The sequence below is a fragment of the Oryctolagus cuniculus genome, chromosome 2 (genome assembly GCF_964237555.1).
Source record: "Oryctolagus cuniculus chromosome 2, mOryCun1.1, whole genome shotgun sequence".
NCBI classification, from domain to species: domain Eukaryota; kingdom Metazoa; phylum Chordata; class Mammalia; order Lagomorpha; family Leporidae; genus Oryctolagus; species Oryctolagus cuniculus.
This window is the reverse complement of record NC_091433.1, coordinates 19,075,556-19,088,073: the sequence shown is the minus strand read 5'-3', so window position 1 is coordinate 19,088,073 and position 12,518 is coordinate 19,075,556. Positions and strand designations below refer to the sequence as shown.

The 12,518-nt window shown below is 42.3% G+C and overlaps 1 protein-coding gene across 10 annotated transcripts in view; it reads left to right on the top strand.

Moving 5' to 3' along the window:
• The window catches only part of PPARGC1A (PPARG coactivator 1 alpha), a 705,391-nt gene that overhangs the window by 602,494 nt on the left and 90,379 nt on the right, over positions 1-12,518 (top strand). For all 10 annotated transcript variants that reach the window (XM_051842182.2, XM_070069599.1, XM_070069598.1 and 7 more), the window contains one exon: positions 1,960-2,139. In XM_051842182.2, the coding sequence (XP_051698142.1) occupies positions 1,960-2,139 (180 nt within the window). The remainder of the gene's footprint in view (positions 1-1,959; positions 2,140-12,518) is intronic.

The window sequence follows — 12,518 nt, the reverse complement described above, 5'->3', positions numbered from 1 at the left end:
TCAGGTGTGGCTAGCCCAAGTTTTCTAGCGTATTCTTATTTGTTGTTGCTGTTGCTTTTGTTCTCCATGCCTGTTTGCAAAAGGTCTGTTACCCCTCCCTGAAAGCTGAGTGTGTTTTGCACACGGAAAAGCTCTCCTTCATCTCTGAATGGGTGGTGCTGAGAAGAGTTAATGCTGGTGTTTGTGCTTGGAGGGCACGTGGTGTGTGGGGCAGAGCGGAGCCCGGACACATTACACCCATAACAAAACACGAACATTGGCCCAGGGCAAGATCTTCTCTTCAGGGCAGCCTCCGCAGGTTTCTGGACCTGGAGCAGTGTGTGAATCTGTAACTTTGTGATAACTCAGATGATACAAAGACCAGGACAATAAAGTGATAAGGGGAGAGGGTCTATCCAGAGGACAGCCCCCTTTCTTTGCTTTACTTTGTGTTGGCTGTGTGGGGGTTGGGGAGTGGGAGTCTCCCTGGGACCTTGCAATGATTTGCAGACTCCTCCCATCCTCCCCTGACCAACTGCTGACTCTATTACCCAGTACCTACTTCTCAGCGTGTTGCTTACGATCACGCTGCGGCATATGACCCGTGTAATGTCGCCTGCCAGGGATGACAGGGTGCTGGAGGGAAAAAAACCTGCATAAAATTTATTTTATTCAAAATCTAAATGTCAAGGAGGGTCTGTTGCTTCATAGCCCACTGCTGCCTGGATGTGACCCAGTCCAGAGCATCTCTCCTGACCTTGGAGGCAGGGCCATGAGTGCGCCACTTCAGAGCGCTGAGCCCTAATTCAGACAGCTTGCCTCGCAGGTGGATAAAGCCTGTGTGTTTCTGACTTCACAGGGACCCTACAGTAGGAGTTTCTGCAGGGTGTCTTTTTGGTGTGTGGATTAGAACCAGCAGTTAGGAAAGTCAACTTTAGGAGACCCCTTCGTGTACAAGGGGTCCACTTTCCTTAGAAAGCAGTCGGTGGGACAATGGAAAGACTATTCCAGGCAAGGAGGGTGAATGGCTATGATGGTCCAAATAACCTTGGTGATAAGCAGCTAAGCCATAGAGACTATTTTAAGCCTCTTAATGTACTGAAATCATAACTCCTAGCAAAAACAGTTATTTTGAGTTCACTTGGAGCACAGTTTAGGTATAAATACATAATGAAAACAGTGTGGTTGTGGTGTGCTGTTGTGGTTTTTCTTTGCCATGTGCCAGGTGATGCTAGCCACATGCGCACACACACACATACGCGACTTGCAAGTGACACACAGTGAAACAGATAGTGGCCGCTTAGGAAAAAACTATGATTGTTGCTCTTGATCTCAAGGAACGTGCTTTTCACTTATTAAGGGTGAAGTCCAGAGCGTCCTGGCAAGCCACGTGAGAGTAAATGAGTCAGTACCAGAAGCATGGATGAGGCAAAAAGGCAGCCTCTTTAGTTGATAAATGGATTTCGAGGCTTTTTTAAAAGGAGGAGATGCAGTTCCTGTGCTCTGGTTTCCATTTAGCAGTTGTTTGTTGAGTGTCTATTCTGTGCATGTCTTGGGGTTTCCCAGTTGAAGTCAAATTTGTATCCTTCCTTCAAAGGGATTGTACCATTAGAGGTACTGTAAAAGTTAGCATGTAGTTAACCATAATTCAGTTTGAAACTTGCTAAGTGCTAACTTTCAAAGAGGTACAAACAAATCCTTCTGATTTCTTATTGGAGCAATCACAGAAGGCTTTACAAAAGCATGGTATTTGCCATAGCCTTTGAGATAGAATTCTGCATGGAATAACTCACACAAAGTATCTTTCCAGAGCCAAGTGAGTAAAGAATTCAGGGTGTTTTCCCTGGTGATTAAAGCCCCAGAGAGCAGCTTTGGTGGCGTCGTCGAATTAACCAGGCTTAATTCCCATCACATGCTCTTGCAGTTTAATAAATTCCTAAAGTTAATAAAAGCATTTTCCCCCTTTTCTGCCTCCTACAGTGTGCTGCTCTGGTTGGTGAAGACCAGCCTCTTTGCCCAGATCTTCCTGAACTTGATCTTTCTGAACTAGATGTGAATGACTTGGATACAGACAGCTTTCTGGGTGGACTCAAGTGGTGCAGTGACCAATCAGAAATAATATCCAACCAATACAACAATGAGCCTTCAAACATATTCGAGGTAAGGACCTCCTCTGAAAAAATGCGTTTTTCATTGACCTTGCTTGGACCAGTTTGGTATGGTAATAGGCCTGAACGCTGAATAGGTTGTTACTTTGCTGTCATCGAAAGACTTCTCATCACAGCTCAATACTTGCTATGCCATGGGAAAAAAATATTTGGGAAACAGATTTTGTTTTTAAGAAGGGGCTAAGAACCACAAATGTAGTGCATTAAACTGTGTTGAAATACTAAGGGATTGTGAAAGAATTTGTGACATAGAAGAACAAAAGTCTAAACCTGTTTATCCCTGTTTAATTCCCACAGAAAGAGACTAGGCTTCAGTGATGGCTAATATAAATCAATGTATAAGAAGGGATTTATTTTGAACCAAGGGGTTAGATGTCTACCTTTATCTGTATTACAAAGTAGGTGAGCAGTTTGATTATTATGATTAGACTTTTGGTTCATGGCCCTAATTTTGTTATATGATGGAAACTTCTCAGCTCAACAGATCTGATATATACTTATGAATTAGTCAAAATTCACTTCCCTTTCAGTAGGCCGAATTACCTCCCAGACTCCAGACCCTTATTATCAACCTACCCTATAATAAAGAATGTTAACCTACTCCTATTAAATTGTTACTTAAGGAAAAGAAGTTCTTTCTTATAAGAACAGTACTCATTTACTTGAAAATAAGTGATTTCTTATAGAGACAAACATGCAGTGGAAACTCCGAAGAGTGAGCTGAATAAAGATTTCCAATATTACAGTTGTAGCACCATCATTATTTCACATTTTATGAGCACCTACTATCCACTGGGCTCTATCCAAAGCTTTTGTACCTGCCAGCAAACACATTTTTTTTTCATTCCTCAGTGTTATTTGGTTGAAACCCTGAGTCTTTTAAGAAAGCCTGTTTTGCAATACTAATTGAATTTTTCCAGCACCTAAGCATGAGAAGACACTGAAGGAATGCTTGTTGAATGTTGATGAGCAATGAATGTAATAATGTTGATAACAATAATAGTAATAGCAACGATGACCCTTTGGAACACTCATGTTTTGTCTTTTGTCACCTCACTCATCCCTCAAAAGAACCAATTGTTTTGGTCCTGTTATTATTATTCCTTTTACATATGCAGTCATTGAGTCTCAGAGAGGGCAAGTGGTTTTGCAAAATCACACAGTTGGCAAACAAAGACCTGGCATTTGAATCCCAAACGGATCTCCCTTCAAAGTTTCTATCATTGCGACAAAAATAAGGCAATGGTGAATTGGGGTGACAACCATCCTTTAAAATCCTATGGAGCTGTTTTCTTTGCTCAATGTATTTAAAAATAGAACAGGAACCCTCAGAGTTGGTTGACAGGGAGGCAGGAGTAGCTGGTGAGCTGAGGTGCTGCAGGCTCTGCCGACAGCTTGGATTTTATGATACGTCTGTGGCGTGCAGTGGGTCTTAGGAGAATGCTGAGGGCGGTGCAGCTGGGGCTAGGGACATAGAGCAAGGTGGAGGAAACACTGGAGATTTGTGGTTAGCTGCACTTTCCCAGGCTTCTCAGCCGGGTCTTACAGAGTTCATGTGAGGACTCGGCCGGTTAGAACTGGTAAATTGAACATTCCTCATTCAGGACACTTGTCAGGTTACAGGCCCATTCTAAGTCATGCTGCATTAAATAAACAGCACTTGAAAAAATGTCCATCTCTACGGCATTCTTATCTCAAAATCGGCTATTCCGTACTGGGTGCAAGCCACCCATGTTGTAGAGGATGGTTAGAGTCTAACTCAGGGAGGGGGGGCGTGGAGTGATCCAGGGCTCCCTGTATGCTGTTATGTTCAAAAAGACAACTGTCCCATGAGCCGATGTGCCCGCACTCTGTGTTGTGTTACCTGCGTAAGGCTCTGCCCATCGATGCCATCAGGAGACGTGAGCCGGCAGCCTGGCAGTTGTCAGTCTACAGACACAGCAGCTAAGCCAGGCTGCCCTTTTTCTTTCCCTGTGGAATATTTTCTCACCTAGAGAATGGTTTTCAGCACTCCAAAACACAAGGTTAATTTCATTTAATCTCTCATTAGGTCATTTTAAACTAGTGATTCTTAGGCAAAGGCAATTTTGTCCCCACCCTGGGGACATCTGACAGTGTCTGGAGTTGATCGTTAGGATGGGGCAAGGCAGTAACTTGGTATCCAGGGAGTAAACCAAATGTTCTACCAACGATTCCAGCCCCACTGCAAGGAACTGAATTGGCTTCCGAGGACTGTAGGGCTGGAGTAAACCTTTTGTTTGTTTTTAAGGTGTCTAAAGTGACTTTTTTTAAAAGAATCTTTTTTAACATGTGTCTAAAATTCCCCTGTATAAAATGAAGTGATCAGATTTCTGGGGAAAACGTAGTATGACCCTGGATGTAAAGAATGAGAAGCTGTGTGAAATGGTTGAGACACCTGAGAAGCAGTCTCAGGACTCATGTCTAGGGACAGCAAAAATGACTGTTCAGATGGGCTTCCATAGCAGTTGCACTGACGTCACAAAATCCACTTTTTTTTTTTTTTTTTTTATCTAGGCAAAGGGTCAGGTCACATGTGGCAATCATGTCACAAACAGCAGCTACTTCATGAGCGTTCATGTAGTGGGGTGATGCCTCTACTCTTTGCCCTCTGGTCAACTCAGACATCTTTTCTAGAATGGCAGAAGAATGTGTCCTTGGGGGCATAGGTGACATTCCACAGCAGAGTCTTTCCCCGTGAAAGGGCCTGGCTTTGTGTTGCTTCTACTGAAGTCACTCCCGGGATTCAAGGTCTCACAGGGACTTTTCACCTGTGCTCAGCGGCTTCCAGGTCTCAAAGCCCTGCCTCATCACATCTGAGAAACCCTTGTCCTGGAGCAAGCCAGTCGTGGGCCCTGGCCAGTCACAGGCATTTTCTACCTCTGAGTCCCCAAAGGAAAGAAAGCACTGCAATGGTAAACACTTTCCCCCAACTCAGGGAGCACCTTGACGCTCCAGGAAACAGGCTGTGGGCTTTCTGAATTCTAGTCAAAGCAGAGAGTGGGTTTCAGGGCTACACTGCAATACAGTAGAACACTACAAAAGTGGAGTGAATAAATGGTCTCTTCCTTACATGGGAATATAGGTTTAATTTCTGTTTAACTTCCCAAATATGATGGTACTAAAACAAATGAAGCTAGATGTCCAAATGTGGAAAAAAATGAATTCTGGGGAGGAGCAAAGGTATGCCTGCATGCAGTGGTACATGCCGATTGAGTAACTGGACACACACACATCGATCTTTGCTTGCACAACCTATGTTTGGATGTGTAAATGCAGGTGACCAGGTAGCATACAGAAGCCACTTGGAAAAACAGGACACAAGGCATATAGGTGCAGCCTCCACTGAATCTGATCCATGTGTAAGGAAAACAGGATGCTGTCTCTGGACTGGCGGCTTGCAAGATTTATGTTTCAGAATGTTGCAACATAACTTCCTTCCCTGTGTTGCCTTTGTGCATTGTTTGAGGAAGGAGAATAAAGGGCTACTTTTACAGCACAGCAGTGTGTAAAGAGGGGGTGGCATGGGGTTAGTTTAAATAGCCTGTTGGTCTTTCTTGGTCACTGTGGAGCACCTTGTCCCTGCATTACTTTAACACCTGATTTAATGCCTCCATGAAATAACTGAATGGGTGTCTTTGCTTCATTCATCTGCTCCCTCTCAATGCAGTGGTTGGGAGTCTCCAGAATGGTGGACAGGGAGAATGCAGTTGTCTCTAGTTCATTACTTCTCATCCAGTCTGAGGCCTACCTTTGCTAATAGGGGCAGAAGGACTCCCAGCTGTAGCCAGCACTCATGCAGACCAAGTACTGGCACTCTCAGGAAGGGCTGAGAGTGTGAACTTTTGTAGTAGAAGAAGGGTGAGTGGTGGTTTTGTGTTGTCAGCATCCAAGGTAGCCTGCAACAGGCCACCGAGGAGATGAATGGTGGGAGCTTTCGAGAGTGTTTGATCTTTCTATTAGGAAGAGAGATGATTTTACATTTCTTCTTTTGGCTCCCAGTTATATTCTAAAGTTTTCAAATATGGGCATTTATCTTGTACTTAGCGAAACATTAAAATAGCAAATCTTGTCACTTCAAGGGACCATGAACATTTTGGGAGGAGGGAAGCTGCCTTTCTTGTGCACTGAAAATTTTCTAGACATTTTCTTAGAAAATAGCAGGAACAATGAGTGAGCCATCGTGTGTTTATTGAGAGTATGGATTGCGTTAGGAGGTGTGAAGCCAACGTACAAAGCACAAAAGAAGCCTTTTTCCTAAAGAACTCTCAGCCTAGTTTGGGAGGCAAAAGGAAGAAGCATGAACTAAGTAGCAAACAATACAGAATTGTATGTGAATACATATATAACAATGTTTTTATGTATTAGAAATTAAAAAACAATGTAAACCTGTACATTCACATAAAGGTCTATGTGCATATATTAGTGCATGGAATATATATTATATACTCATTTATTAGCAATTGGCACACATTGCAAGACCATGTATGTATACACATGTTTTGTGTGTGTCTGTGTGTGTGTGTATTCTTAACTAAGGAGGGAGGCAGTAAGCCTGGTAAAAGAATAAGAGAAAAGTGTTTTCACAGTGAGAGTATGTAGGTGAGGATATTGATTTTCTCAAAGTCAAATTTGTATTATTGGGAACACAGGAGTGGAAGGTATAAGTTTGGGTGCAAGGTGAGTACAGTATTCCAGTGGGTCATGAGACCCCAGTTAGAAGTGCTTTGAGGTGACATGGTGGCAAGTAGGGTGTCACTGAGGATCTGTAGCAGGAAAGCAAGATGATGGAGGTGATGCTTACGGGTGATAATGCAGACTGTAGGAAGAGGACTAGGCCAGTGGGATGCAGGGGCAGCCGGGCAGCAGGCACTGCTGCATTCCAGACCCAGCGTGGTACAGGTACAAGCTGGTAGCAGAGGGAAGGCATCCAGGAAACAGACCCGAAGCACCTTTAAGAAAATTCCATCAGCCCTGATAAAGATGTGTAGGTTACAGAGGGAGCAGCCCGGAGTGCTAACTCAGATGGGTTCCAGAATGCCAGGGACACCTTTCCTGTTGAGGTTCTGCTCACCTCTGTGAGCTGGAGTACTTCCTTAGATGCGTGAGTCATTCCTACAAAGGGGCCCTCCGTCCTCCTGCTGCCTCGGGGCAGAACATATTTAACCCAATCCACAAATTTACATGGTGTCTGCTTTTTCTCACTTGTCTCCTTGGAGGAAATTTTGCAGCCTTCCATGGTAATGAATTCCTGCTTCTGACTGTGTCTGTGGTCAGGCAGACTTTTCTATGAATGGCAAACCTCTTGGAATTTTAACAAAACAAACAGACAAAAAAAAAAAAAAAAACAAAAACACGGCAAAACAACTTCACCTTAATTTAATCATCAGGAGAATAAATTCTTCTTTGTTATGTGAAAAGACTGAATTAATTTACAATAATCACTTTTTAAGGATTTCAGGGATTTCCAATTTGCAATCAATAAATGCTTGTCATTTAAATTAAATTTACAGCCCACAACCAGATTTTTGCCACACTTGGTAATGACACTTAGAGAGAACATAGACTTCAAGTAAGAAAATAATAGCCATTTAAGTGGGGAGATAATTGGCTGTAACATAAGAACATTGAAGAATGTTGAAACTCGTGGAGACTTATGGAGTATTTTAAAAATTTATGTTGTACTTATCTTTGCATTTGTAGTCTACCACAAAATTCCAAATTCTGGGTATAAATCAGTTAGATGTTCATCTTAGAGAGTCACAAATCAGGAAGCAACCGTCGGACTGAGTTTGTGAGCTGCTTTATTTTCAACTTCTGTTGTCGACTTATTTTGAAGGGAGACTAACAACATGTGTGTGTGTGTGTGTGTGTGTGTATGCACACACCTCAGTTAAATACTGTTTGAGTTCTGGGCTTGATAACATCTGCTTTATCCTGGGAACATCTGGTTTATCACCCCATTTTCTCCATGACAGTATGTTGACCACCGGAAAAATTAGCCTTTGGAGTTCTGATCCCACAAGGCTGTGCCTATTGGCATCAACCCCTCCTAATAAATGGTAGGTCACAGGATGCAATGACCATCATTCACCGGTGCTTACTTTCTTGGTGGTAGTTTTTGTTAATGGGTATTGTGGCTACAAAAGATGAAGTTGGATGCTGTGTGTCATGGAACTTGACCCAGTTCTTGGGCACTGGCAATTTAGAAAGTGGAACTCTATGATTATTTAGGCAGTGATTTGAGAAGGCACTACTTTGTGTTTTTTGTTTTTTTTTTTTTCCTTTTTGGTGTGTGTATGTGTGTGATAGATAGACTAACAATTTCATGTCAGATGCTTTGGGTTCTCTAAGAACTAGGTGAGTCATTTTATGAGCTTGTCCTAGGCTTTTCCAACCTCCTAGACTCTCAAGTGGGTCATTTAAATAAAAACATCTCTGCCTGGATATCTTTGGGGCCAAAATTATAAGTGGAGACCCAAATTCACAAGGAGGAAGTCTTGGAGCAGAATCAGGGACAAGTGGCTCATTGCTTCTTAGGCTCATCTAGGTAGATGAAGTGATTGAGGCTCAGGGTGCTGCACTGGGCAGGCTGTCTATTTCTATAGCGAGAGCTTATGCCTGCACAGTAAGCTTAAATTGTGTCATGTTTGTTTGGCCATGGACCCCAGTCTGTATGCAATGTCCTGGAAGCACAGCCCAGCAGATGGCTCACCTCTGAATGAGATGCACACAAAAGCAGATCAAAAGAGGTACATTAAAGACCGCATTGTTAAACTGTGAACTGGCTCCGTCACCATCCCCTCTCCCAGACTTCACATTTTTAACAAGGTTAATTTGTGGCTTATAATTAGGTGCCAATTCTTCTGGCAGTGAAAACTTTTATTGTGGGTTTTATGAAATGAGTTGCCTGTGATATAAAGCAACTTTGTCAGGGCCCTTTTGCTGCTGCTGCTGCTGCTTGAACCTCTCAGGTTACTTTTAAGATTGTGCACTCGGAGGTACCCTTTGAAAGCAAGGCAGGATTCTGCGTTTTCTCTTGCCGGCCAAAGATGCTGACTCCCAAGAGCAGGGGGAAAGGGGAGAGAGCGCCACGGTGAAATACACAGGCTGATTTTCCAAAGATTAATGACTTCTCATCCATTCAGACATTTGTCCCAAAACAATGACAGGAGATACTTGTGTGCCCTTTCCTTTTTCAAAAGGATAGACTGATTGGCACCGTTTCAGATTCTAAACACTAATATTTTGTCGACCTGCCTATCTCCATTACTACTGCAAGTTATCCATTCAAGGTTTGCAGGCAGATGGATTAATGAATGACCAGATCTTGCGTAAAATGACTTGGCCTGACTTTTAAAACTACCACCCTTCACTTTTTCTTTTTCTTCTTTGCTTTTACTGTCTCTCTCTTTTTTTTACCCAGTCTTGTGATTGGTGTTTATGGGTTCTAGAGACTGAGCCCTCTATAGGGACCTCCTTCTCCAAAGAGGTTTGCTTCTCTGAACAGGTCTCCTCCTTTTAGGGGGTCGGTGGAGCAGAAAAGAGGGAGGGACTCTAACCAAATCCCTGGTGGCCCACAGCCCTCCCTATGCCAAGTCAGCGCGATTTGTCAGTGCCTTCTCTGCAGCTCAGCTGAGTTGGGAGTGAGTTCCATGGTGTTCCTCACACAATATGCGTGGCTGGAGCTCTGAACTTTGAAGGCAAGCCTCAGAGCTATTTGCAAAGTGCTGGTGCTTAGTGAATACTAAATTACATTTAGGAAATAGTCTACTGCTACCAGTTATACTTCATTTTTATTCTTGACACAGACACCTAAATCAGAGAACAGTAACATTTCAGAGATTATGGGAGCAGTTTGGGTATGTTCCAACGCTATAATAGGATCAGAATTTTAAGGCCTTTTGTATTATTACCAATAGTCACTTAGTTTCTACTGCAGTGTACTTTGTAGGGAATTACAGCTTTTACTAAAAAGATTAAAATGCTATTATGCAAATGATTGCAGTATGTTATTATGTTTACAAATTAACATCCATGGCTCAACACACAAATTAACTAACTATTCTATCTGTGTTATTAAGGATTTAATAAAGGAACTGTTAATAAAAATGGGTAGCTTGGAACACTTAATAGGCAACAATTGTGACTTCACACACAGAACTTGAGCACTGTGTTCAACGTTCTAGGTGAGATAATAGTAAAATCAAGGTAGGCCAAGCACACAGAAGCAGATCCGTGGGAGTAGGAGAGCCTCTGGCCTGAGATGCCAAGGAACATGTACTAAATAGCATCAGGCAGCATATCAATAAATCTAAGCAAAGCACACAACACATCCTCTATTAACAAATAGTTCATTGAAATGATAATTGCCCTCCATTGCGTGTTTGATGACGTTCCACACACGGCGAATACTTACATTATTCTAAAAATGGAGCTCAGAGCAAATTTCGCTGTGGTGAATGGGATTTAGCTGCAGAATATGCTGGATGATAAAAGAGGAGAAGGCTAGGTTCAGACCAAGATGGTTTTATAAACAGGCTGCAAATTGCTATTCCTGGCTGTTCATAAGAGATCATAAAAGCAAGGAGATAAGAACCGCCAAGGTCCCTGAGAACTGAATGCATGTGATTATGTTATCTTGTGGGTTGGATTTACTAGACAGACTGACAACACCTTCACTTCAGCACAACAGGAAAAGTAGAATGAGATGCAGATTATGGATAGCAGACTTTGGGGGAATGGGGAAGCTCCAGAACACTATCACTTTAATTAAGATGATTCAAAAGAGATTGAGGATTCCAGCTGCTGAATGCTTTGCCAGTTCCCAAAGAGCTGGGAGCCAGCCTCAGAGCTAACAAATAAGAAACAAACAAACAAATAAACAAACACATAAGAAATAGCAGAATCACTAGGAAAATCTGGACAGAACTTAATTCATATTTCAATTATTTGTGATTTCTTTTTCTTAATTGCCAAATTAAGATGTTGAAGACTTCCAAGTCTATAAACGATTACCTCTGTAGGTTTGCCCGCTGAGGGCTTCTAACTTGAACTTCCAAGCAGAAATATCTGACTGTACTTAAGAAATGTATAAGCAAGAAAGCAACCGCAAAGTTGGTGAAGGTTTGTGCCCTTGCATACAATACAAGCAATTTATTTTGTTCCAAATAGCACCTCTGTTGTTGGGAAACTACTTATGCAAATTTTTGATATCTAGCTTTAGCAAGGTGCCTGGTTCCTTCATTTCCTTCCACATTTGGATAAATTGTGTTGTTCTTCACTATTCCAAATTTGTCCTTGTGGAAGCGAACACTTGCAAATTGGTTGCAGCTCACTAAGGGAAAGAAAGGGAGGGTAGAGGAAGGAGGAGGAAAAAAAACCTGACCAAGAACAGTTGCTGTGACAGCTTATGATTTGATGGTTTGTGGCCTTGTCCTGTTCCCAGGCACCTGATCAAGAAAGTGGTACAATCCTGTTATGCAGGCATTCGGGAAACCTTGCCAACATTCACCTGACATGACCAAGGTTTAAAGTCCTTGCTGTAACTTTACAAAGCAGAGTGGCAATGTGTGCCGGTGTGTGCACATATACACTCACATTCTTTTTAAGGAAAAAAAAAAGAGGGCTCCTTGCCATAGAAGGGTGGTAAAATAATTAGTCCAGTAGACAAATGTCTTGGCCCATGTTTAAACAGAACTTTAAGGACACAGTGTTCCCAACACTCACATAGCTAAATACAAACCAGTGTCAGCTGCCATGCAAACCAAAATGTAATAGCCTGCTTTCACATAGGTCATCGTCAATCCATTTTGGTCACAGTCACACTGCACATCTGTTTCTGCGAGCTGCAGCTTCTTAAGGTGGCATTTGGACTTCATAAGAGTACAAACAACCGAGCTATAAATTGCCACTGCTGGAGTTATTTTGAATAAGTGTATACTGTTTCATATTTATAATGGTGAGGCTTCATAATATTCACAGTGAATATATAACACCGATCAGTTCAACAAGCATGAAATTGTATGTTGTCAACTTGTCACATAAATAGAGTCATATCCTGCCTTGCGATAATGTTGAACTAATATTTTTCCCCCAGAATTGTCGAGAGGGTCACAAAAAAAGTGGGGAGGTAGCACTTCCTCTGGGTAGATAAACAGGGCTATTGTGAAGTTGATATTACTGTTGATGAGTTTCTTTCCTCTCCTCCCTCCCAACTCTAGCTTTTCTTGGGTGAGTGCTAATTGGTTAATCTGCTGTCAACCAATAGTATTCTTTTCAGCCAGGGTTTAGAGGCTTTTGCTGGGCTGTGTGTTGTGTGAGTAGCTATTTTTTGTTCTCCTTTAAAACAAT